General features: G+C 28.9%; 3 protein-coding genes and 1 long non-coding RNA gene across 4 annotated transcripts in view; 2 read left to right on the top strand and 2 right to left on the bottom strand.

Moving 5' to 3' along the window:
• The window catches only part of LOC109171781 (GDSL esterase/lipase At2g23540), a 20,137-nt gene extending 5,942 nt beyond the window's left edge, over nucleotides 1-14,195 (top strand). Inside the window, exon 6 of the mRNA XM_019320854.1 lies at nucleotides 14,182-14,195. The gene's annotated coding sequence lies outside the window, so the exon portion shown is untranslated. The remainder of the gene's footprint in view (nucleotides 1-14,181) is intronic.
• Nucleotides 891-6,457, bottom strand: LOC109171783 (salicylic acid-binding protein 2-like). The gene is made up of 4 exons (XM_019320855.1): nucleotides 6,036-6,457; nucleotides 1,616-1,753; nucleotides 1,200-1,526; nucleotides 891-1,076 (listed from the first exon to the last, which is right to left on the bottom strand). Exons 1-3 carry the CDS (start codon nucleotides 6,408-6,410, stop codon nucleotides 1,239-1,241), a joined length of 801 nt encoding a protein of 266 aa, XP_019176400.1. The 5' UTR covers nucleotides 6,411-6,457; the 3' UTR covers nucleotides 891-1,076; nucleotides 1,200-1,238.
• On the top strand, nucleotides 9,286-9,927 carry LOC109171732. Its single transcript, XM_019320788.1, has one exon. The coding sequence runs from the start codon at nucleotides 9,286-9,288 to the stop codon at nucleotides 9,925-9,927; it is 642 nt and encodes a 213-aa protein (XP_019176333.1).
• Nucleotides 10,374-26,962, bottom strand: LOC109171785. Its single transcript, XR_002052659.1, has 3 exons — nucleotides 26,948-26,962; nucleotides 18,520-18,524; nucleotides 10,374-10,448 (listed from the first exon to the last, which is right to left on the bottom strand). It is a non-coding gene; the product is annotated as an uncharacterized LOC109171785 (long non-coding RNA).

Here is a 26,962-nt window from a genome sequence, read left to right as displayed (position 1 = left end):
AAACTTATTTTAGCTCCATTCTTTTTATTCTTATTCTAATCATTGTGCCCACCATCAAATTTTGACAATCATTTTAACATATTGGACCAGGTCCAAATTGAAAGGTAGGCCACCAACATAATTACATAAAATTTATTTTTAGTATAATGAAGGAATTGTATTGCTATTTATTCATAATTGAGTGATTGAAAAAAGATATTTTTCCTAATTTTGATGTTGGTAGGTTCATCTATTAAAGTCTGAATTCAAATATTTTATTTATAACAGCATCACCACCAGTGGTTCCTTCTCAGTTTTTGGAACAGTGTTGGGGATCATAACTGATGGAAGGCATTGGTTCAAAGTAAAATACTTCTCCTGCAAAACCAAGTAAGAGCTCCGGATGCGCGTTAGGCGCACTTCGCGCCACAGCGGGGGCGTCTGACTTTTGAACCACTTTTTATTGGATCTGTTCAGTTTCTGCTAACCCGTGCCAGGCATTGATTTGAGTTTTGTTATAGTGTACCGCTGACATAAGACAATCTAAATGCTAGTACGCATAAGAGATTTATTCACTTTGACATAACCTACACACTGTGCTGCTGTCAAGGTTTGAACCTTAGTCTCTTCTTCAAAATACAATTCCTTCATTATATAAGTTGTAGCCTTTGGTTTTGAGTTATCAACGTCTTGGAGAGTCCCTCAGGGTGGCAAAAACATTAAATATGACCGTTATTATGTGTTCAAAATCATTAATTTTTAAGGTTAGTTGTGTTTGTAATTTTGCAATGTTTTTCTCTACCTTCTCCCTAAAGATTGAATGATGAGATATCTAGAGAAACAATTGAGCCATAATGACTTCCACAACTAGAGAATCATTTCAATTTAAAGAAAAACTAATTACCTAAATAGAGATGAACAATAGAATCACTTTATATAAATAAGAACTATGCACCCACAGCACAACCTTGAATAAAATTTTATCTTTATGACCAAAGCTTCTAGTCAATCTCATTATTTATCACTTAAACAAGGCTTTAACAATATATTTGCTACATTATTAAGATAGCATTTAAGCAAGGCAAACAAACCACTCAACTAATTTTACAAAACTTTAAAAAGAAGACAAAAAGATGGTCATATCAAACAAAGCCTAGAGACAACATATATATATAATTCAATGAATAGTGCAGGTCATAATACACCCAACCGATAAACAATTGAACTTTGTGAATGGCAACCAAATGAATATAATGATTCTATTCATCATCATCACCAGTAGTTATCTCTAAGAGAGATTGGCAAAGTTGTTGAGGTTTTGAAAGCATTGCCATGTGGTCTACATCTTTAATCTCCTTCACTTCGCCCACTCCAATGTTTTCGATGAGCCAACGTTGGAAGTCCAATGGTATGCCTAAATCTTCAGTGCAAATAACATAGGCTCGCTTAACTGAACCATAACCTTCATTGCTGAACTTTTTGGCCTTTGACAAATCCTCTAAAAATAGAGAACTTGGTCTAATCAACATGTTCCCTAATGCAATATCCTACATACAAACATTAATTTATTAGTGATTAATTACTTGTTAAAACAGTTTAAAACGAAGGTTTTAGCAGGTTAAATGTAATGACTTACTTCTGGAGAGCATAACTGGTAAAGTTTCTTAGACATGAATTGAGGACCGAAAAACATTGACGTTAGAGGATCTTCTGGAGTACCATATGGTAAAAATTGAGTATCCAACCAAGCTTCTGTAGGTGTCCGTTCATTATACTTTACCCAAAAAAAAAAAAATTGAATTAATTTAATTAATACACTTTAGTTAATGTAAGACAATTTTGTACCCCAAAAAAAAAAGTAAAAAAGTTTGGTAATTTAAAATGATCAAAGAATTGGATAATATACCTTTGCCATAAGATTCAAATTATGTCATGGACTAGGGTCCACTTTATAAAGTGGATCCATGAATATAGAAATAATAGTATAGGACTAGGTACATAAATTATGAACAGTAATAAATTTATGTACAAACATCTTGTGTATTTACTATAGTGAGCTTATGTACCTACAGTAACAAATTTTATGTACTTAATTACCATAATGACTTTTGTGAACCAAATTTATATATCAACATAATCCTATATATAATAAAGCTATATAGTCTTGTGAAAATTAAATGGTGATAATCACCATTTAATTTTCACAAGACCATAATAATATTGTTAATTATAATAACAATAACAATAATAATAATAATTGCAATAATAATAATGATAATAATTTCCACTGACAGTTTATAATATATATATATATATATATATATATATATATATATATATATATATATATATATATATATATATATATATTTATTATATTTATTTATTTATTATATTTATTTATATTTCAATTTCTATTGGCAAATTATTGTGTGAACGATGGTCCACATAATTGTATGGATCATGAATATCAAATACAATTTTAATATATTAAAAGTACATTATTTTTATATTGAAAGTACCTTACATACATATATAATGTACCCTTAGTATATTTAAAATATACTTTTTATTGCATGCAACCCCAAAGTTCATAAGTTTGATATTAATATATGGCATAGCTAGGCGGCCTAATATTTAAGATTGTTGATGTACATATTGAGGACTATGGAGACAAAGATGCTTTATTCGTGGATTCATCGGATACTATCCAACAACACTCTCCAACTTAATTGACGTGAAGTAGGCTTAGTAACATTAAGATTATATTCTCGAATTATTAGTTCTCAACTTTTATTGATTACACACTTAATCCGATAGTATTTGGAAGAAAAAATCAATGTTCGAACTAAGATTGTGATTTTGGTCTTTAAAGGTCAATTGTATGTTGCTACATCTAGAGTTAGAAATTTCAAAGGTCTAAAAATTTGATCCGTGGTGACTCTAAAATTGTAATTCAATTACTATTGTAGTTTACTAAGTTCTTAAAAATTTGTAATATTAAATACTATGTACTAAATTTTTAATATAGTTTAAGATTTGTAGTAATCACCCACCTTAAATATTATTTTAATTGTAAATATATTTATGTTCATAATTTTATCATAGGAATTTACACATAATAATTATTAAATAACAAAAATTTTATATAGGAATAAACCTCATATAAGGTATATTTTTATAACATATTTTTCGTGCATCGCACGGGACAAATACTAGTTATGTTATATATCTGTATATTTATTTTTTTAAAACAAACCTTGATATATGTATCTTTTAAAATATTTCAATTAGAACTTTATAATAATAATTTTTTACATATTAATGTTATTTGTGAAAAATAAAAGTAGAGTGGAAATTTTTTGGGAAATACTATATGTACCCCTATTTTCTACTCTCAATTTTTACTCCTACACTTAAAATTTTGATGTAGACACATTTACAGGAGCCCACATAAAAATAAAAAAAAAAATAGCGTTCTACTACATGTATTCTCAAATCTTACTCCCTCAGATTTACTCCCTGATGTGGTGGCTATGGTAATTTAATTTCTTCATGTGAGTCCATGTAAAAGTGTCTACATCACTATTTTCAGTGTAGGAGTAAAAGTTGAGAATAGAGAATAGAAATACATATAATATTTTCTAAAGAGATGATTTATCAATGTGAGTCACATTAGAAAATAAAATTTGAAAATACGAACTCAAAAATTTTGGACCAGAGCCCACTTGGTCCATAATATAACTAGTTGATTTAGGCGGCCTATTGTTTTCAATAACAGTTGTTATATTATAGACCGCGGTGCATAATCGATTATGCACCGCGGCCCATATACGGCGCCGTTTCTTTAAGTAAAGAAACGGCCCGCCGTTAGAGTTAACAGAGTCCGTTTGTTTGGTGTATTAAACACCAACTGACACTACAGTATATCTAAACCGACACTGTAGTTATATCAAAATGATACTGTAGTTATAGTGAAATGAAACTGCAGTGTATATAAACTGAAATTGAATAACATTTCACATATTTGAGTGTATATTGTACAATGAAGCTGTAATTATATCAAAATGATCATGTAGTTATGTTTTAATAAAACTATAGTGTATATAAAATAAAATTAAATAACATTTTCACATATTTGAGTCTATAAATATCGAATGAAACTATAGTTATATCGAAATGAAACTGTAGTTGTGTTCAACTGAAACTGCAGTGTATAGAAAATGACACTGAATAACAGAGTTACTTTTTGCAAAAGAATGCGAAACGGCGAAAATAAACACTGTTAATTTTCATTTAAAAAAAAAGATGCGCGGTGCATAATCGATTATGCACCGCGGTGCATAATATAATTTGCCTTTCAATAATTACGTTCCTTTCAATCAACATTCGCTTTCATTTCAGTTATGTCTACACAACTACACTATAGATAAATTAAATTCTTCCAAAAGCTTGAACTCTAACCCTAAGGACCCCTCATACCCCGGCCTGACAGAGCATTTGGGAGGATAAATTTACAAAGATTTGACTATATTTATAATTCAGGAATAATTGAAAGACAAACTCAAAATATTTATTTGTAAGAATTTATTTTTTAAAAAATCTAGTAATTAAATAAAAAAGTTAACACGCATTAATAATATATATTAGGAACTGTGGTTACATTGCTATTGGGTGATGGATTGGTGTTAAATTGATTGTTTTATTATAATATAAGATCTTATGGCATGTGGTCACTGGTCACAGAATCTCATTTTAGATTGTATCTGTTACTAGTGGTTGTGATTGTGAGAAATAAAAATAAATAAATAAATAAAGTATAGCAGAAGTTAAACATTTTAAAATATAATAATAAAAGTTAATCTTTTTTCTGAATTTATCAATTTTGATTTTTGACTATGATTGAACTGGAATAAATTAAAACTAAAAATTAAAGAAACTAATAATAGTTGTTGAATTCTCAACGAAAGATACTTGTACCTAACTGAGTGTTATTTTGGCCATATATGATTTAAAAAAACAAAAAAAACAAAAAAAAAAAACAAAACAAAAAAAAAAAAACCAAACAAACAAACAAAGAAATTATCAATCATTATTGTGTGAATCATGGTCCACACAACTGTGTAAATTATACTATCAAATAATATGCATTCAATACACAAATAATGTATTTTGAGTATATTAAAATGTACATTGTATTTCAGAAAAGTACATTATTTGAATACTAAAAGTACATTATTTTGTATAATGTAATTCAGTACACAAATAATATATTTTTAGTATATTAAAAATGTACTTTTTGTCAGGGTCGATTTTTAGATTTTTGTGGCCCTGTTTTTTTAAATAAGTGAGACCCTACTAAAAGTATGAGTGCAATATTTAAAACCAATACAGTAATATATATATATATATATATATATATATATATATATATATATATATATATATATATATATATATAACTCTTCTTTTCCGTTACAAAATGATTTTGTCATGCTCAATTAATTAGGTCCTAATTATTATGAGAGAGAAGTTATTATGAGCTTTAAATTAATTGTAGATTTTTATTTTTGTTTTGTTTCTTAAGTAGATATGTCATAAATAAATATTAAGTCCTTTAAAAATTGAGACCTTATCAGGACTATGTAGTCTAATGGTATCCGGGTTGGACTTTCATTTGGAAGGTTGTGAGTTCGAGCCTCAATGGAGGCGTTATTAGCTCTTTGTGTTTCAATAGGTTGAGAAAGTATATGAACAGATATTACAATGTAATAGAGCTAGTAGCATTTAAAAAAAAAAAAAATTGAGACCTTGTTGCCTATCTTGCACACTCTAAAATTCAGCCATACTTTTTGTTAGCTTAAACAATAATTTGTCACAAACTAGACCACGGATCAGGGTCCAAAATGATATTCAAATAATGTGCATGCAGTAAATATATATATATTATGTATTTTCAGTTAACATATTATTCACCTATAAATAGATGGAAGGTGTATAATATGATAAACACAAACACAACTTATTATACAAGGTAAATAATTAAAGTTGATTACCTGATGGAGGACATAGGACGGTCCATGAACAGTATCAGGCATGAACGCCGACAAGAAAACGGCAACTGAAATCTTGCGAGGATAGTTTTCCATGGCGAGGGCGATGTTCATGCCACCGAGGCTGTGGCCCACCATGATAACTTTCTCGCCGTCGGGAAGCGCCGCCATGAACTCCAACAACGGCAACGTGTAGTCGCGCAGCGTGCGGAGGTGGTGGAGCTTTTTGGGGTTCACGCCGGAGGCGGCAAGGTCAAGTGCGGTGACTTTATGGCCGGCGATTTCCAGGAGGGGTTTCAGCTTGAACCAGCTCCAAGCCCCGTGACATGCGCCGTGAATGAGAACAAAGTGCTTTTGTTGCCTACAAGTTTTCACCATTTTTGTTTTTTTTTGGTTTAGGTGTGAGCTATAATGGTGTCTATATATATATATATATATATATATATATATATATATATATATATATATATATAGGGCTTGGCTTAGTAGTTTTGATTTTAATTTTTTATATTTCTTCTTTGGTTGATGTTGTCTATATATATAGGCATGTGCAAATGCAAGTGGCCTTGCAGTTTCGTTACGATTTTAGCCTTTTACTACCAAACAGGGAAATGAAAGGTTGAAAGGGAAACGTGGAAACTGGAAACTAATGGAAATGGCATCCAAATCTATAGTAGATATGACATCACAATTTTGTATTCATTGGCATACATAATTAGATGAAAATAAATATAAAGACAACTGTAAATAAATAAATAAATAATAAAGGTCAAATAGACAATTGAATAGAAGATACTGCAATTAGGCCACTGAATCTAAAAAAAAAAAAAAAAAAAAAAAAAAAAAAAACTAAATCTCTAAACTAATCCATTTTATGCAATTAATCTAATTTACAGGTTTTTAGGTTTCTAACAAGTCACTCCAAATTTCTTAAAAAAAAAAAATAGAGCTTTGTCATAGTCTCCGTCTCGACGAAGGTATCTTCTCTCTATCCTGCATACAGAAACCTGATCAAATTAAAAGCATTGACCAAACTCAACTGTTGCAAGCGTGGTTATGATGTTTTGAAATAAAATTGTTAAATAAGAGTATGGTTATGATGTTTTGAAATAAAATTGTTAAATACAGAGTACCTTCCAAACGAGATAATAATTGTAGCAACTAGTCAACTATGAAAACCAAAAGCACCATGTTTTTCATTTGAAATTTTCTACCTCATTTCCTCACACTTTTAGGAGCGATTTAGTGGCATTTTGTTAACTACCTTCGTGGCTTCAATCAGTAGCTAAATAATGCTGCTTCGATACTAACAACAACTTACTTAAATGACTGCAATTACCTGTATGTTAAGAATTTCGCAGCTTAATCCAATTTTTACGAAACGTAAAATGAATAAACATCTTGCGCTTAGAAGATAGAATCACGAAATATTGACTATTTGTGTTTCAGTAGGTTGAGAAAGTAGTTATAAACACAGGGGTGGATTTAGCATGGGTGCAGCTGCCCCCACTCACCCCACCCCACCCCATATATAGCCCTTGTATGTATATATAGTACATGGTTTACATATAGCTATTTGAAAACTGATTAAAGTAAACAATAGTTAAGTTGGACAAGTTGGTAAAGGTATGTCTGGACTTGAGAGATGTCTGTGGTTTGAATCATATTTCATTATGGCTTTTGGCTTTTATATATATAATTTATAATGTGTTTTTTATTTGAATTATTTTATCAAATTAATTATGTTTCATATTTTGTTATGAATATTTATATAAAGTTTTAATGTGTTTTATTTTTCATTTATATCCAACAATATTTATGACTATATTTCTTAAGTGTTTCATTGTTTTTCAAACTATAATGTTTTGCCCCCACTTACAATTTTTTTCTGGATCCGCCACTGTATAAACAGATAATGCATTGTAATAAAATCAATAGTACTCAAAAAAAAAAAAAAAAAAAAAAAGAAGCTTACACCTTTTCGTGGTTTAGAAATTCTAATTTTTAGTGGAGTTCACTTTTAATTTGAATTGGGTGGATTTAGGTTCTCTTATGTGTAAAAGGTTTAATTAGATGTATTATACACTCAAAATGAGTAATGAGTAAATAAAAAAATTAATTTAGGGTCCGTTTGAAAATCTGGAAAATGATTTTTCAGAAAATGCCTAATTTTTGTAAAAATATTTTAATTTGTTGGTGTTTGAGTGAATCTTTGAAAATTTTCTTTTCCTATTTGGCTAAGTGTTTAGCTGAGTGTGGTGTGGTGATGGTGTTGCTGGTGGCAGTGGTGGTTTGGTAGTAGTGGTGGTAATAATAGTAATAATAATCCAAAAATTAACTTTTAAAAAAAAAAAGAGCGAAGAGAGAGAAGGGAAATGAAGAATTCGAGAAATGTCTTCCGACTAAAAAATTAGGAAGACATTGTCCCCAAATTAAACTTTTTTCCGTTGATCAAAATGAATATTTTCATTTGACTTCATTTTCCTTGAATACCCAAACACTGAAAAATTTCGGAAGTCATTTTTCGATTTTTCAAACGAACCCTTAATGATTCTCAAGATGTACCCGTTTGAGTTGAAAAAAAAATGAAGTTGGAAGGCTTTTAAGTAGTTTTTGTCCAGCAGGGGTGGAGGTTCCTTACCAATCCCCAGTTTCTAGTTGCCAGGGTTTACAAGGCCAGGTATTACCCAAATTCTGATTTTTTGGGTGCCACAGTTGGTAATAATCCAAGTTTTTGTTGGAGGAGTATTATGGCCGCTCAGGACCTGATTTGTCGCAATATAAGGCATAGAATTGGGAACGGTGTTTCTACTTTAGTGTGGGGTGATCCGTGGTTGATCGGGGATTCTACTCCAAGAATTTTATCAGATAAGCCGCAACATTTGGGTGAGGTGAGAGTTTCTGGATTAATAGACCCAACATCCTTATCATGGGATGTCCCTTTGCTAAATGAGCTTTTCTCGCCCGGTGAAGTTGAGCGTATAACTAAGATACCGATTAGCCCAGCCTATGATGATTTGTGGTATTGGCATGGGGACCCTAGGGGGTTTACACAGTCAAGGGCGCTTACCGTGATTTGATGGAACCATAACTATACCCCCGAATGACTTCTCATCCTGGAACAGAATATGGAGTCTAAATGTGTGTGGAATATTTCAGGCTTAATGGTGCAGTGTACAATGGGAGATGGTTTTGGTGCATGGCTTGAGTCGTTGCTACGGAGTGTACTGTTGATGAGAATCATTTTACTGTTATGGTGGCTATCATGTATCATATTTGGTTGCAACGTAACTCAGTGGCATGGGATCATAAGGTGGGTCTCCCCCGGCATGTGCATGCGGCGGTCGTGGCATCGTTGGATGCGTGGCGTAAGGCGGCGGGAACACAACCTCTGCAGCATGAGGCGTCCGCATCAACAGAGGCAGCTGGGCAGTCCACGGGCCAGCTGTTCTGCTACTTCGACGCTGCCTATGTTGCGGCGAATGGTGAGGGTGCGTATGACCTTGTTCTTCAGCATGCGGGTGGCGAGTTTGTTGCGGCAAAGAATGGACCACTGCCACCATGTCTCGGACCTTTTATGGCGGAGTCTTATGCGTGCAAGGAAGCCCTATCTTGGCTACGGGAACGTGGGGTTATGGAGGTTGTGCTTCGGACGGATTGTTTGAACCTATGTCACGCCCTTTCTTCTTCAGCGGCGGAGTTTCGCTCTTATGATGGTGTAGTTGTTTCAGCATGTCGGGATTTAATGAGTCTTTTACATTCTTGTTCTATTGTTTACATTTCCCGTTCGTCTAATGTTTTAGCACATTCGTTAGCTCAGGCAGCCTTATCTCAGGCAAACTCTATGGCGTGGGAGGATGTTCCTCCTGCGTTTATTTTGGCTTTGGTTGATTAATTATAACAGCATTTACCTTTCAAAAAAAAAAGTAGTTTTTGCCCCACATAAAAAAAAAAAATTGCAAAATAATGATGGGGTTGATGGCACCCCGCCATGTGACCCTAGTGTTAAGTTTATCTCTTCTTTCAATAACATTAGTGTTAAGTTTGTTAGATGATCAGCGAATCGTGTTGCTCACCTGTTGACCCGGACTTCGAATTCTCATGCTAGTTAGGTGCTATGATCGAATTCATGACCCATCGCCGCATATTTTAGATTGTTTTACTGTTTAATAATAATTGAGTTTTCTTTGATTTTCAAAAAAAAAAAAAAAAAAAAAAAATCATAGCCAACTGCCATGTAGTGTAATGGCATCTCCATTATCAGAGGCAGAACCAAGATTAAATGATGTGGGGCAATTACGATTTAAGAGTGAATAATTCATTTAATATATTTCGACATAGATTATTACATTACAAATCTACTAAAATCGAGTAGCAGACTAATATTTTCTTTTTAATAATGTGACTGCTCATGATCTATATACATAATCACCTTATGATTTGGTTAATCTTAATTAATTCTTTGTTTCAAATTAATATCTATCTTATATATCTAATTCTTTGTTTATGTAATCACCATCTTCTTTGACTTAGAAGACCGAAGCTGTCATTAATGCAGTTATTAAAAGAATGTTGTTTGAAGAGAAATGAAAATGGCAAATTATGTTGTGCATCCTTGTGCACCATGCATGGTGCACACGGATGCAAAAACGGCATCGTTTTACTTTTAAAAAAAAATCATTTTCGATTATTGTTAATTACATAAACATATATATGTTCATAATTTTATAATTTCACATTCTGGATGTATAGTTATGAAATTATGGATGTGTAATTATGCATGCAATTCTGTATGTATAGTTATGAAGTTATAATTTCACATTCTGAATGTATAGTTATGAAGTTATGGATGTGTAGTTATGCATGCAATTCTGAATGTATAGTTATGAAGTTATGGATGTGTAGTTATGCAATTCTGGATTTATAGTTATGAAATTATGGATGTGTCGTTATGCAATTCTGGATTTATAGTTATGAAGTTATGGATGTGTAGTTTTGCAATTCTAAATATATAGTTATGAAGTTATGGATGTGTAGTTATACAATTCTGGATTTATATTTATGAAGTTATGGATGTGTAGTTATGCAATTCTGGATGTATAGTTATTAAGTTATGGATGTGTAGTTATGCAATTCTAGATTTATAGTTATGAAGTTATGGATGTGTAGTTATGCAATTATGGATGTATAGTTATGAAGTTATGAATGTGTAGTTATACAATTCTGATTTTTTTTTTTTAAGTCGGACATCACAACGACGTCGTTTTTGCAACCGTGTGCACCTAGAGAATATGAAATTTAGTCTGCAAAATAAAAAATTTGGAAGGGGAGGGGGCCAGGGCCCCTGCACCATAAAGGTGACTTCACTTTATCCGTTATTATTCTAAATGGATTGTCAGATTTTGATTTTTGGGCTAAAAATATTAAAAAAAAAAAAAGAAAGTATTAAAGAGATAGCGTTAGAAATCGATGGATAATAATGAAGGCAATTAGATAAAGTTACATACATTTTTGTATTTGGAACGAGAAAAGTATTAGCCAAATTTGGTCTAATTTTTTTTTAATGAAATGAGTATGACTGATAACTGATTCACGTCAAATAATACTTCATTTTTTATTGAACCTGATTAAAGACCAATTGCTATACCAATACGGCAATACCAATTCAACTTGAGTTGTACCTCTGTTTTGAAACAATAATTCCAGTATATATCTCGTGCAAGGTGATCCGAATAATCGAATATGATTGAACCAAGATAGAAGGCATATTTAGATGTGTTTTTTCTGACTTCAACATCTCTAATTCAATTATTGTCCGTATCTATTATCTACTATATATATATATATATATATATATATATAGGGACGCACTCAGGTGCGAATAAATGTCCAGGAAGGAAATGCGAACGAATCAGCGCGCGACACGTGTCCAGATCTAATAACTTAAAAAAAAAACGCGGTGGCATTTTCGTAAATAATTGAATATCGAAGTGCAAGTAAAATCTCTTATAAGTGCACCTATTTTCACCTATAAGTGCATGTAATTTTGCCTTGTTAGCATTCACTTTCCGCAACCATTCATGCACCTGGGTGTGCTTATAACTATATGTGCAACTATTTATCACTATAGGTGCAACTACTTATAACTATAGGTGCACCTACTTTCACCTATAAGTGCATGTAATTTTGCCTTGTTAACATTCATTGATCTGAGTTCAGCGGGTAGTATTACTCCTGAAAACCACTCGCAAACATTCATACACCTAGATGCAACTACTTATACCTATGTGTGCAACTACTTAGAACTATAGGTGCAACTACTTAGAACTATAGGTGCAACTAAGTATTGATGCTCAGTGTAAATTTTTACTTGCACCTATAATACATTTTACATGCACTTGTAATACATTTTACTTGCACTTCGATGTTCAATTATTTACGAAAATGCCACCGCGTTTTTTTTAAAAATCAGTGTTTCTCATCCATTAGATCTGGACACGTGGACGAACAGAATCCATTCTTATTTCGCGCCTGGGCGAGCCGTTCGCACCCGAGTGCAAGTCTATATATATATACTATACTAATAAGAGCCTAAGAGAGTTAGATCTATAATGGGTAGAAAAATGGCGGTCAAATTTTTTAATCAAATGAATGACTCAGATTGATCAGATTTTAAATTTTCCTTAAGATTTCTTAATTTATCCTTAATGAATATGATTGTCCGTTAACTTTTCCGTTAAATATTATCTTCTCCGTTAATTTCGGTTAGTTCACCGTTAACTTATTCATTGATTTCAATAAGAAAGGTCTTAGGTTCGAACCTCATCCCAGTCAAAGTTGGCATAAATATTAGTATTCTATTTTACTCTTATTAAATTAAATAATAATTTAGTAGCTACAACAAAAAATAATACATATGCATTTCTTTAATTTAGAATTATGTGTCTACAATGACTTTATTCAAAAAAAAGTATCCATTATCAATAAATTAAATAAGAGAAATAATTTCATTAGTTATATTGTCTTTATTTTTATCCAATATAAAAATTCTTTACATTCAAATTTATCAATTGATTATATTCGCTACATTGTCCCTACAATGTCTTTACTAAAAAAAAATTATTCATTATCAATAAATTAATTAAGAGACATAATTTTATTAGTTATATTGTCTTTATATTTCTCCAAGTAAAAATTCTTTACATTCAAATTCATCAATTGATTATTCACTACATTGTCTATTATCTTTTTTTGTGCACTATTTTTTAATTAAATATCAAAGTTATAATACAATATAATGTTATATATTTATTTACCAAGTATTTTATTAATACCATGAAAAAATTAAAAAAAAAATATAATTAAACCAATCATATTAACTACTTGAGGGATTTGTTGACAAAGAGAGTATTCAAATCACACAACAAATTGAAGTGGGAAACTACCTCGCAATGTCCTTGTTTGACAATCAGTAGTTAGCGGTTAGCGTTAACAGATTTGACCAGTTTATTATTGTTGGAAATTGGTGAATAAATCGATACACAATATATATATATATATATATATATATATATATATATATATATATATATATATATATATATATATATATATATATATACATATTTGTCCCGAAAAAAGGAATTTAATTTATAGAAAATTAAATCCAACCAATTTTGGTTCAAAACCAAAATTACATATATATACAATGTATATATATTAACCAACTAGGGATTTATTTTATCAAAATAATCCCACCACAACTAGTACAAAACTTGTACACGAGACTTAATTTCCACGAAATTAATCCCACCACAACTAGTACGAAACTAGTACAAGAGTTTAATCTTTCCGAGAATAAACCCACCACTTGGTCCGAAACCAAGAACAAAATAAAAGCAAGAACGGGTTTCTAACCTAAGGTTTTAACCCAACGCGAAGAAAGAAGAAGCATAGGAAGCCCGAGTCGTGTGTACACACACTCTCCTTAAAACCGATTCGCCACCTCCCGAGGGTGCTAGGATCGTCGTGGCGCCAGTCTCCCAGGATAAAATAGACTACAACTTTGGCGTTCGAGCACTCCAACCCAAAGTCCGGCGAACTAGAACACAAGTTGAGCACTCCGATGTTTTATGAAAGATGTTGGCAGAATTTCTTTTCAAAACATGAGATGAGAGTAGAGAGAAAATCAAAGGTTTTGAGAGTTTCAATCTTGAATGTTGTGTGTAAACATTCTGCCACCACCATAGCTATTCGTAGGGGAAATATGAATAAATAACATATTCATGGCACATAAACCACCATTAATCCAATTTAAAAATTGAATTAAAACGTTTGAAACGGTCATACTTATTATCGAAATAATATCAACGGTCACGAACTTAATACGCGATTAATTCGTATCGACCATAACGATCCGTTTCAAAATATCTGAGTGACCGAGAAGTCCGTACAAACCCGAAGGTTTAACGAATTGGGACCGGAAACCACACCCGAGTGATCCACAAGTACCGAAACGGTGCAGCACGAATCAATGCATATAACATTTGATTCGTGCACACCGAATCCACAACACGAAATGAGCTACTTTGGAATCCAAAGCTTAAGCTCAATTCATGCACAACTTTCGTCCATGCACAAAGCATAGCACGAAAGTTCATTTTTCCAATTCACTAATCAAGCTTTCAAAAGCTTAATTACTATGTTGCAACTTAACCTTTTTCCAATGCTAAATTAAAAGCATTCCTTCGTGAATGCTAAGTAATTAGCACCAAGATTAGTGCTAATTTTAATTAGCCACTAAACAATAGGTTTAAGTTGTCGAATTCTCTCAAATAGGTTCACTTTAAGAATCAATTTCTCATTCACCTATTACCCATTTTGAGCGTACATTATATCAAATTCTTCGTCTCACTACGAAGAACCCGAATCCACTTTGACCCGACCCAAATCGGAAGTGGACCCCACATATATTTGTACCATAAAATAATCACTCAAAATGTCATTTTAGCTAAAAATTCCAACAATTATATTAACATTTGGTAAAAAGATATTTGAAAAAATTAAGTGTTTAGATTAACATATAAAATGACATAAGGGTATACATATATTATAGCGACGAATTTATTTCGTTTTGTGACGGACATTTCCGTCTCTAGTTATAGCGGAGGAAAAAATTTTGGTCACTAAATTCTAGCGACGGGGTTTTTTGTGTATTGGACAAACTCTGTCGCTAACCACTTTAGCGAAGAATTTTCACTATTTAGCGACGGAATGTGTCCGTCGCTATTCCGATATTTTTTTGTAGTAATAATAATAATAGTTTAAGAAAATAATAATAATAATAACAATAATAATAATAATAATAATAATAATAATAATAATAATAATAATAATAGTTTAAGAAAATAATAATAATAATTTAATAAAAAAATAAAATTTAAAAAAAATATGTAGAGTCGAACGTTCGGTTCTTCTCAGTTTTGTCACTTTTCTCACATTGGTGGGAAAAGTGGCATGGGAGTCTTAAGACTCCTATCAAAGGAGCCTTAAGACTCTAATTTAAAAATTAAGTTTGCCCATCAATTGATGGGCAAGCAGTGAGACAGCGAAAATGGCTCTTGTTATTTAATGAGTCGAAACGGCTCTACAATAATTTTTTTTTAAATATATATATATATATATATATATATATATATATATATATATATATATATATATATATATATATATATATATATATATATATATATATATATATATATATATATTTGGGGAAATCATTCTCAAAAACACTAAGTGAAAATATTGTAAATTGCAATGTTTGTATTTTCAGTGGTTTGAAACAAATTGTTGCTTCAAACTATTGAATAACCAAACACTTTCTTTAGCATTTTGATCTTTGAGTTACATCATATTTACCAATCATCCAATATATTTGGGTTACATTATAATTAAAATTTTCAAATTTTTACCACATCTAAATTACTTAAATTAGGAATTTCTTTATCCATAGTAATTTATTGAACAATAATAAAATGGTTGAACTAAATGAACACCGAGCAAAACACCTAAAGGATTGGTACCGGTGATTCATTTGCAACAAAAATACTTGGTTACTATTTAAAAAAATAGTAACAATTATAATGAATCTCCTATATTACATTGTATTCATATACTATGAGTTACATATTTAAATAAACATATTCAACATTAAATTACTTTCTCAACATATTATAGTATCTGTTCAAACATACTTTCTCAACCTAATGAAACACAAAGAGTCAACAACGCCTCCACTAAGGCTCAATCTCATGACCTCCCACATGGGAGATGGTCACTACATGCCATCTGAGCATTAAATTACTTATGTATGAATTTCTCATATATAATCTTGCATTGATGTACTTTCAAATATTTATTCAATTATAAACATTGGACATTAACTCATTCGCGCAATGCGCGTGTAAAACTAGTATCCAATAAGTTTCACAACTTTATTAGTAGAGTAAAAAATGTCATCATTACTCGTACCTTTGACATATTTTAAAATTCGTTTTGCAGTAACCCAATGTGATTCCTTTGGTTCCTCCATGAATCTGCTAAGTATTCCAACTCCAAAAGAAATATTCTGCCTTGTTGCCACCATATACCTCAAACTCCCAATTAAGCTTTTATAAGTTGTCACATGCATTCACATTCTTACCACACTCATCTTTGGACACCTTTAACTTTTCAGCTACCGGAGTTGAAACTGGTTTAGAGTTTTTCATTTTGAACTTTTTCAAAATATCAGCGACATACTTCTTTTGTGAAATAAAAATTCCACCATCCATCTGAACAAACTCAAGGACTACAATAAAGTAACACATAAGGCACACATCAGTCATTTCAAATCTCTTAATGAGTGCCTTCCTGAATTATGAGATAAGCTACAAGTTATTCCCCATAAAAGCTAAATCATCAACATATAGACAGATTATAACAATATCACCAAAATCTGTGCATTTGACATACAAAGTGTGCTCATGAGGACATCTTATAAAATCACTTCCAACAAAATATAAATCAATGCAACCATACCATGCCCTAGACGTCTGCTTTAAGCCATATAAGGTTTTTCTCAACATGTACAATTTATGTTCCCTCCTTTCTTCACAAACCCTGCAGGTTGCTCAACATATATTTCTTCTTCAAGAAAACCATTCAAAAAAAGTAGACTTGACATCCATTTTATGCAATTTCCAATCATTTTGAGCAGCGAGAGCAGTGGCGGATCCAAAAAACTTTTTCAGTGGGGGCGAAGCGCATTAAAACAAAAGAGATAGTTTGATTAAAAAAAACACTTAAAAGTATAGCCATAAATATTGTTGGATGTGGACGAAAAATAAAACACATCAAAACTTTATAAAAATATTCATAATAAAATATGAAACATAATTAATTTGATAAAATAATTTGAATAAAAAAATACATTATAAACACATCTCATTATTAGTATAAAAGAAAGTTATATATGTGTGTGTGTAAATCTCACCATTAATTAATACAAAATATTTAAAAGTCATAAATTAATTGTGTCAGCACACACATTGCATTCGAACCCTAGCCTCTTTAAAAGCTGTGCCAAAATTATATTAAGGATTTAAACCCTAGCCTTTACAAAGATTACACACATGCTTCGCCGCCTAATCTAATCATCTCTTGTTAATTTTTATCTATTTTGTTATACTTATACTAAAACTTGTACTATATATACATATATACATACAAGGGTTATATATGGGATGGGAGAGGGGGGCAGCTGCCCCCACTTCTCCCATGCTGAATCCGTCCCTGAGCAAGAGAGAAATAACCATTCGAATTGTATCTATAATCTTTGATTTTCCTGTCAGCTTTCAAATTTTTCTCTTAAAAAATTGATTACAGACCAAAAAATTGAATTTTTTTACTTTAATAACTGAAACCGAACCAAAAACTAAAATATTCGGACAATTTGATTTTCGATCGTCAATTATCAGCCTATTTTTTTTGCTTACCCCTACAGCTTAGTACATAGAGAAGTGGCCGCCACACTTCTCTCGTTTTTTGAAAAAAAAAAAAAAATTCTTATTTCTTATTTTTAGATTTTTGGGTGAAACTCCACACTGACTGCTCGACTTTTCAGCACTATTTGTCCCTTGTCATAGGATCTTTTCGTTCTTACGTCGGTTGTGCTATTGATGGTTGCAGAACTTATAGTGCTTCTTTTACCTATTGCTCATTTAAGTTTATTACTAGATCAGTTAATTTAATAGTAGCTCATACATTTGCTTTTTTTAATTTTTGCTCAGACTATTACTATGTACTGGGATGCTATCCCATATGACTCTATTGGTGGTTATCTTTAATATATGCCGTTCATCGATTACTTTCAAAAAATAAAGATGTGGAAATAAATAAAATATTAAGTCTTAATATAAAAAAATAAATAAATAATTAGGTTCACAAATACTACGTATCTAAGATGCTCTGTTCCAAGAAAACATGTATGCACACAGCACACAATCGAGTTGACTGGTGAATGCTGTAGCTAGCATAAGTCTACACTCTACACCATGGTGTTTTCATTATTATTTCACTATACAAACAACATAATAGTTCCATGAGCTAATTTCATTTATGGTCCTAAATTTATAAGTGACAGTTTAATTATAGTGTTTTTTTTTTAAACATTTTTCTTTAATCTTAATATTATTATTATGGCATAATTATTTTTGGTCATCTATCAACAAAACAGTTTAAATGACGTTAAATACAACTAGTATTTTCACCCGTGCGATGCATGAAATGGAATTGTTGTAATATATTAAGAATATTTAAATCGATATATAATTATTTAAGAGTTAATTTCACCAGAGGTCGCTTATCTTTCTTAACAATTCCACATTTAATCCTAGACTATAGTTATTAATAATTAGATTTATTCTATGTTATAATTCTTATGTTAATATTCTTACTATTATTATTAACACTTAATTACTTTTAGATATTATTTTTACCACTTATATTATTATTATTATTATTTCTTTTCAAATTTTGTTAGTATATAATGGCCGTGAGGCACACAATAATAATATAACCATAATTAAATATTCTTGTATTGTATTTCGGGAGTCACAATAATAATATAACAATAATTAAATATTCTTCAATTCTATATTCTTCTAGGATTTCTATTAACATCATTAATTATTCCCAAATTTACCATAATTAAATAATTTGACCAATTATAAAGAGAGATTATTAAATAATGCACGGGACAATTTTTTAATTAAAAATTTTAAAAATTCATTAATAAAACATAAGGTTCTCATAGTTTTTTCTTAGAAACTATTTAATAAAGTATTTTTTTTTTTAGAAATTGGTGGGTCAAACCGCCTACGACTGTTTGCGGTGGATAGATCTTGAAAAAATACGCGATTTCAAAAAAACATTTGTCCAAAATGGACAACCGAGTCAAAAGTTATGCATTGCCGAACTTTTGACTCTTTACAACTTTAAAAAAAATAATAATAATAATAATCGCCAGTTCAGCCGGCGAGGCGCCTGCGGAGGAGGCCGATTCCGACCTTCCTCGCCGCGGCCAGCGGCCCGATTTTTGCAACACTGATATATAGTATAGATAGAATAGGAATAGTATTACACAATTTTATAATATTAGAATAGAATTTTAACCCAGAATTATTGTAGAAATCAATATATTTTATTGGGAAGAGAGATTTTTTAAGAATTGGGCGGGAAGTTAAAATTCCAGGATTTTGTTTTTATATATAGTATAGATGACAATAGGATACACTATTTTATAAAATTAGAATAGAATTTTAACCCAGAATTATTGTACGAATGGGAAAGTAGAAATCAATATATTTTATTGGGAAGAGAGATTTTTTAAGAATTGGGCGGGAAGTTAAAATTTCAGGATTTTGTTTTTATATATAGTATAGAAGTATAGATATAGATGACAATAGGAATTGTATTACACTATTTTATAATATTAGAATAGAATTTTAACCCAGAATTATTGTACGAATGAGAAAGTAGAAATCAATATATTTTATTGGGAAGAGAGATTTTTTAGGAATTGGGCGGGAAGTTAAAATTTCAAAATTTTGTTTTTAAATATAGTATAGATGACATTTCAGTCTTCAATTATTATTTTTTTCAAAAAAAAAAATAAACATAAAATATATAACAAGTCAATGCACTTTGTATTAAAAAAAAATCAAAATGTCCTTGTATTTAACTGCATTTCAACTATTGTTGATGGATGACAAAAAATGGTCATGCCACAATAATACTATGACCAAAATGAAATGTTCTAATACAAAAATATTAAATGGGACTGACACCTATAAATTTAGGACCAAAATGAAATTAACTCCAATCTTGTCATATATTAATTTATGTGAAGGCTACATACAGTGATGGTGTTTCGGCAAAGGCAAAAATTTGTATCTTAGGGGTGTGTTTGGTTCAAACATTGTAATCAAAATAGTAATATACATATATGTAAGAGTTATGTTATTCAGTTTCATTTTATACACACAATATATATGTTCATTTTATATATAGCAATACTGAAGTATCTTTTTTAATTCTACTATAAATTCATTTGATAATATACATATATGTAATGTGGTACACCATTGATTCACGATAATATTAGCCATTTCTTTTAATCAAAAGAAGCGATGACTTATTGCACCATGCTTCACACAACTATATGAACCATAATCCACTTTAGAACGATTGTAATAAGTAATAAGTACCTATCGTCCTATGAACTTCTATTATCCAAAAAGACACCTCTAAGAAAATATAGTACATTCAATGGGGCCAAAACACACTTAAAATCTTCAATAGATACAACAAGTAGTAAAAAGTATTACGGAGTATATTTATACCAAAAAATATTACACTTGTACTAAAAAGTAGTATATTTTTTTATTAAAAGACTTTTTTTTTTTTTTTGAAACACTAAAAAGTATAATTTACTCCTTATAAGTATTATATTTTTAGTGAAAAAATATTACACTTGTACTACATACATTGTAACAGAGGTAATAGTACTCAAACAAAATATATATTATATTTTAAATGAAAATGTAGTATTTATTCGTTATAAGTATTACATGTTTGTTCATTGAAAATAATACTTTTTTTTTCTTGTATAGTATTTCATTTATTTTTGAAAAGTATTATATTTTTCTTGTAAAGCATTATATTTTACTCTATAATATTAAATTTTCCTTGTGATGTACTATATTTTTTTTCCAAAAAGTATTATATTACAAAAAGTATTCCATTTTTTTGGTAATATATTGCATTTTCACTCAAAATTATTTTCTTTTTGAAAGAATATTACTTTTGTTTGAAAATGTATGATTATTTTTTAAAAATTTATTACATTTTTCTTATAAAGTTTTACATTTTTACTAAAACATATTAAAAAAAATTTAAGAAAAAAAAGAAGAAGAAGTACGGAGTAATATATTTTTCATGAAAATTGTTATATTTTTGTTCTAAATTATTAAATTTTTCTTTAAAAGCTAGTATTACATTTCCTAGGCAAAATATTACGGAGTATATTTTTGTTAAATAAAATACTATATATTTCTTATAAAGTACGTATTATATTGTACGTCACTAAAAATATTATTTTTATTTGTAATATATTACTCCGTATATTTTTAATAAAAATATTATATTTTTCAATGTTGCAAAATACGTTAGGCGCCCGATTAATTTTTATTTTATTATTATTGTTTTTAATTTAAAAAAAATTAACTAAAAATTATAAAAATTCACTAATAAAACATAAGGTTTTCATAGTTTTTTCTTACAAACTATTTATTTAAGTGGCTATAAAATTGTTCAAAATATTGTTGAAACCATCTAAATACATAAAAAATAAATAAATAAATAAATAAATAAAACTAAAATTAAAACCAAAAAATCATTTATTTGAGAAATTTGAAAAAAAAACTTGTCCAAAACGAATAACCGAGTCAAAAGTTATGCCTTGCCAAACTTTCTACAAAATATTAAAAAAAAAAAAAAAAAAAAACGCCGGTTCAGCCGGCTAGGCGGCCGGCGGCGCCTAGGCGTAATTTTTACAACACTGATATTTTTATCTAAAAAGTTTTGTAATTTTGTTTAAAAAAATTACATTTTTATTAAAAAAATTTACATTTTTGTAACATATTACATTTTTACTAAAAAAAAAATTATAAAATTGTTAAAAGATTATTATAATTTTATTAAAAAAGTATTTTTTTTTGCTTGTAAACTATTATTACGTGTTAAAAATTAGGAAAATACTTGGTGTACTTCCATTTTATTCTCCCAATTTGTACTTCCTCTCACATGTTCTTGATGTAGACATTTTTTTGTGGATCCACATGATGAAAATAACCAATCCTTGTTTGCCACCTCAAGGAGTATAAGTAAGAGAGTAGAATTTGAGAGTACGTATAGTAGAACTAAAAAATTATTATATTCGAGTTGACTTGGGATAGTTTAGATGGCACTGAGTCTACGCCAAGGTGTTTTCATTCTTTCACTACAACCTGCCCCACGTACAATACATTAATTTAAGCATTTAACGTGTGCAGAGAGCGACATTTTTTTTATTTTTTTCCTCCAATTGCTTTTCGTTTAGTTTCATTTTCAGTCGTACATGCGACGTCGCGTCATATATATATATATATATATATATATATATATATATATATATATATATATATATATATATATATATATATATAATGTGATATTGATGTGGAGACAATATATTCGTGATGTTTTGTCAAAAGGTAAAGGCTTTGTTTGTCAATCAGTGTATAGCGATTAGCGGATACCGAGTTTGATTAAGGGATTGTATTAGTAGTTTGTAAAGAAATATTTAGTAAAATTAGTTAGTTGTTTATTATTAAAAGCATTTTGGAGGAAAAAAAACATCTCTTACCCCAAAATGCCAAATCTCAAACCATGCAATTTGCATCGTTTGTGTTTCAACCGTTCGGAACAAAAATGTTACTTCGAATCGTTGTTTTAGCTAATAAAAGTTTTGAAATTTAACTAAGTCAAAATGTCAAAGTTAACGAATACTCCATTTGTGTGATTAAAGATATATAAATGGAAGGCCAAAATTTAGTGTGATTAAAATATCCACTTAGTATCAAGTGGTTTGTAGTCCACTGGTATCGAATTGCTTTCTTAAGTGGGAGGTGTAAGGTTCAAACCTTAGTTGAGGCAATAGTGTGTATATGTAGGGTATCCCTTTCCTTATAATAAAAAAAAAAAAATATCCACTTAGTAATTAAAAATTGTAAGGATTTGTGCCCAAAATTAAAACCACGTTTGCACGCTTAGCAACCAGCCAAACTATAACTATTATGAATCAATTTTTTTACAAGTTATTTATTTATATTTAATATATTCATGTAGACTTTTATTGTACAAGAAGACACCACCAATAAATATAGTACGTTCAATGGGGCCAAAACACACTACCTAAAATCTTCAATAGATACAACATGTTTCTGATACAAAATTAATTTTTCTCATCAAAAGAATTTTGATTTTAAACCAAAGATTTCATTAAAAATAATATTTTTCAATTTTACACTAGAAACTACTATTTTTAAATTAATACATATTACATTTAAACAAAAAGTTAATATTTAATGTAATAAATTAGTATTTTAAAATTAAGTACACAATATTACTTTCATACAAAAAATTAATAGTTTTAAAATAATAAATATATCACTTTTATAGAAAAGTATGTATTACTTTTCTTTTTTTTTTTTAAATACATCTTTCATTAAAAAATTATTATATTTTCACTGAAAATATTTGTATTTTCTCAAAAAGCATTACATGTTCATTAGAAGGTATTAGCATTTTCACTAAAACAAATTGCTTGTTCTTTTGAATTTAATATTTTTTTTTAATACTATTATTGATTCTATTGTTGGTTCTTTTGTACTTTCTTTATTTGTTGCAGAACAAAGAGCCAATACCCCACCATAGGAGTTCATTTTTGCGACCTTTCCTCAAGAAGAACTAAAGATGTGTCAACTAAGTACAAGGTGCTTGTCTTGCATGAAATTTAATATACTTTCATTGAAAAGACTAATAATTTTAAAGAATAAATAATTCTTTTCAATATACTTCCATTTGAAAAGAATTATTTATTCTTTAAAATTATTAGTCTTTTATTTAAAAGAATTGTGTTTTCGTTTGAAACATGTTACATGTTCGTTGCAAAGTATTACGCTTTCATTGAAAAATATTATTTATGTATTATATTTTTGCTAAAAAAATTATTACTTTTTTCTTGAAAAGTATTACATATTAATTGTTAGAAAGTATAACATTTTCATTGAAAAGTAATATTTAGTTTCTTGCAAAGTATCACATTTTACTATATATTTTTTTTCATTTTCCTTGTGAAGTATTATATTTTTCTTGAAAAGTATCACACTTTAAAAGTATAAAATTTTCCGTATGAAATATTATATTTTACTAAAAAATATTACTTTTTTAGATATAGAATACTACATTTTTTGTAAAGTATTACATTTTTACTAAAAACTATTAATTAATTTTCTTAAAAATTATTACATTTTCACTGAAAAATATTATTATTTTCCTTGTAAAGTATTTTATTTTTCTTGAAAAATATTTCATTTTTTCTTGTAATAAATCATTACATTTTTCTTAAAATTATTACATTTTTCATGTAAATAATTATATTTTTACTAAAAAGTATTGTTTTTTCTTAAAAAGTACTCCACCAATCCAATTTTATGTCTGGTTCATTTAACAAGACTCGACTAAAGTTATTTACAAATCAAATTTAATGTTAAGTTTAGTATTAGCATAAAAATTTTATATATTTTGAAACTATAATAAAATGTACTATTAAACACACACAAAATAATTTAAAAATTATTAAAAGATATTAACAAAAATAAGCAAAGACAGAAAGGGTTGATTTGACAAAAGAACAATACACATAATAGATAAAATAGGTCAAAAAAGTATTATTTTTTTCCTTGTAAAGTATGTATTACATTTTCACTAAAAGTATTATTGTTACGTTGTTTCCAAAGTTTTTTATTTTCACTAAAAAGTATTACATTTTATTCGTCAATATTACTTTTTTTTTTCTTGAATTTTTTTACATGATCTTTGGAAATTATTACATTTTTTTATATTTAAAAGTATTACTTTAGTTTGTAAAGTATTTCATTTTCACTAAAAGGTTTTACGCTCTTTTCTTAACAATATTACTTTTTTGTACCACTCTCATTGAATCTTACTCTGTAATTAAACTTTCTATAATTGCTGTAATAAATCACTATTATTTTCATATTATATATTAGATCACGTGAATATGTTCCGATTCAAAACTAAATTATACATTTATGTGTACAAAAAGTCCAATTCAAATTTATACTCCAATGTTCATGAATCAAACTTATACCCTATTGTTAATAACAAATCTTAATTCTCATTCACGTACTAGACTAATCCTTAGTCACCTTATATTTCACATATAAACTACATGTTCATGATATCTACAATTATAATAAGAGCCAATAATGTTAGATCCTTAATTAGAATAAAAAAAATATCGGTACTACTTGTTTATTAAAATGAATGGTTCATAGTATTTTGATTTTAGTATTTTTAATGATTTTTCTTATTTACCCTTTATTATATTATTTTCTTTCCTTAAATAACCTTAAATTCCGTTAGTATAAACTTTTTTTTGAAAGCCGTTAGTATAAACTTTATTAACGGAATATTTCGTTAACTATTTATTATTCTTAACTTACTCATCAATTTCTATAAAAAAAGGTCTTAGGTTCGAACCTCATTCCAATTAGAATTAGCATAATTGTTAAACATATACTACGAATATGTTAAAATGTATTAAAAAATAAAATATAAAATTTAACATAAACTTTGGTCAAATAATTAGCCCGACTAAATACATAGCATTCAATGATTATAAATCAGGAACTTTGATAATCATTTGATTTTCTTTCATTAAAAAAATAATAAATTTAAGTTCAGTTTTTTTTTTTCGTTTAATTAATATTCTTTTGATTATTGAGAACAAAACTTAATATTTCAATTATGCTTTTATCAATGCATGAAAACTTCCAAAGAAATTTGTAAGTTAATTTTTACTATATTATTATAACAATATCTATTGTAACCTTATATTTTGAATTATTTATTATCATCATCTATTGATAGCAATTATCATTGACAAATTAAACTCTCAAAACTATTTGTTCAACAACGAATGGAAATTTAAAAAAAAAAAATCAATGATTTCATTATTGTGGATGAAAAGTATGTACGCCACTTTATTCAATCGTTATGCCGTGGAACTGTGTCCACCTTGCAATGTGGACACAGTTCTATGTTCATAATTACTGAACTATATGTTCATAATTATAAAGCTATATATTCATAATTTTTTAACTTCATATTCATAATTATTGAACTCTATATTCACAATTACAGAACTCTATGTTCATAATTATTAAACTATATGTTCATAATTATAAAGCTATATATTCATAATTTTTTAACTTCATATTCACAATTATTGAATCTCTATATTCATAATTACAGAACTATATGTTCATAATTATGTTCACAACTTTATGTTCATAATTATAGAACTATGTGTTCATAATTTTTGAACTATATATTCATAATTATGAACAATTTTAGAACTGTGTCCACCTTTGTCCACCTTGCAAGGTGGACACGGTTCCACATAATAACTTTCTCACTTTATTGCTCTTATTACTTAAATTAAAAAATAAATTAGTAGCTACAACAAAAAATAATATATA

Source organism: Ipomoea nil, unplaced genomic scaffold (genome assembly GCF_001879475.1).
Source record: "Ipomoea nil cultivar Tokyo-kokei standard unplaced genomic scaffold, Asagao_1.1 scaffold0380, whole genome shotgun sequence".
In the NCBI taxonomy this organism is placed as follows: domain Eukaryota; kingdom Viridiplantae; phylum Streptophyta; class Magnoliopsida; order Solanales; family Convolvulaceae; genus Ipomoea; species Ipomoea nil.
This window is presented reverse-complemented; position numbering and strand designations above follow the sequence as displayed.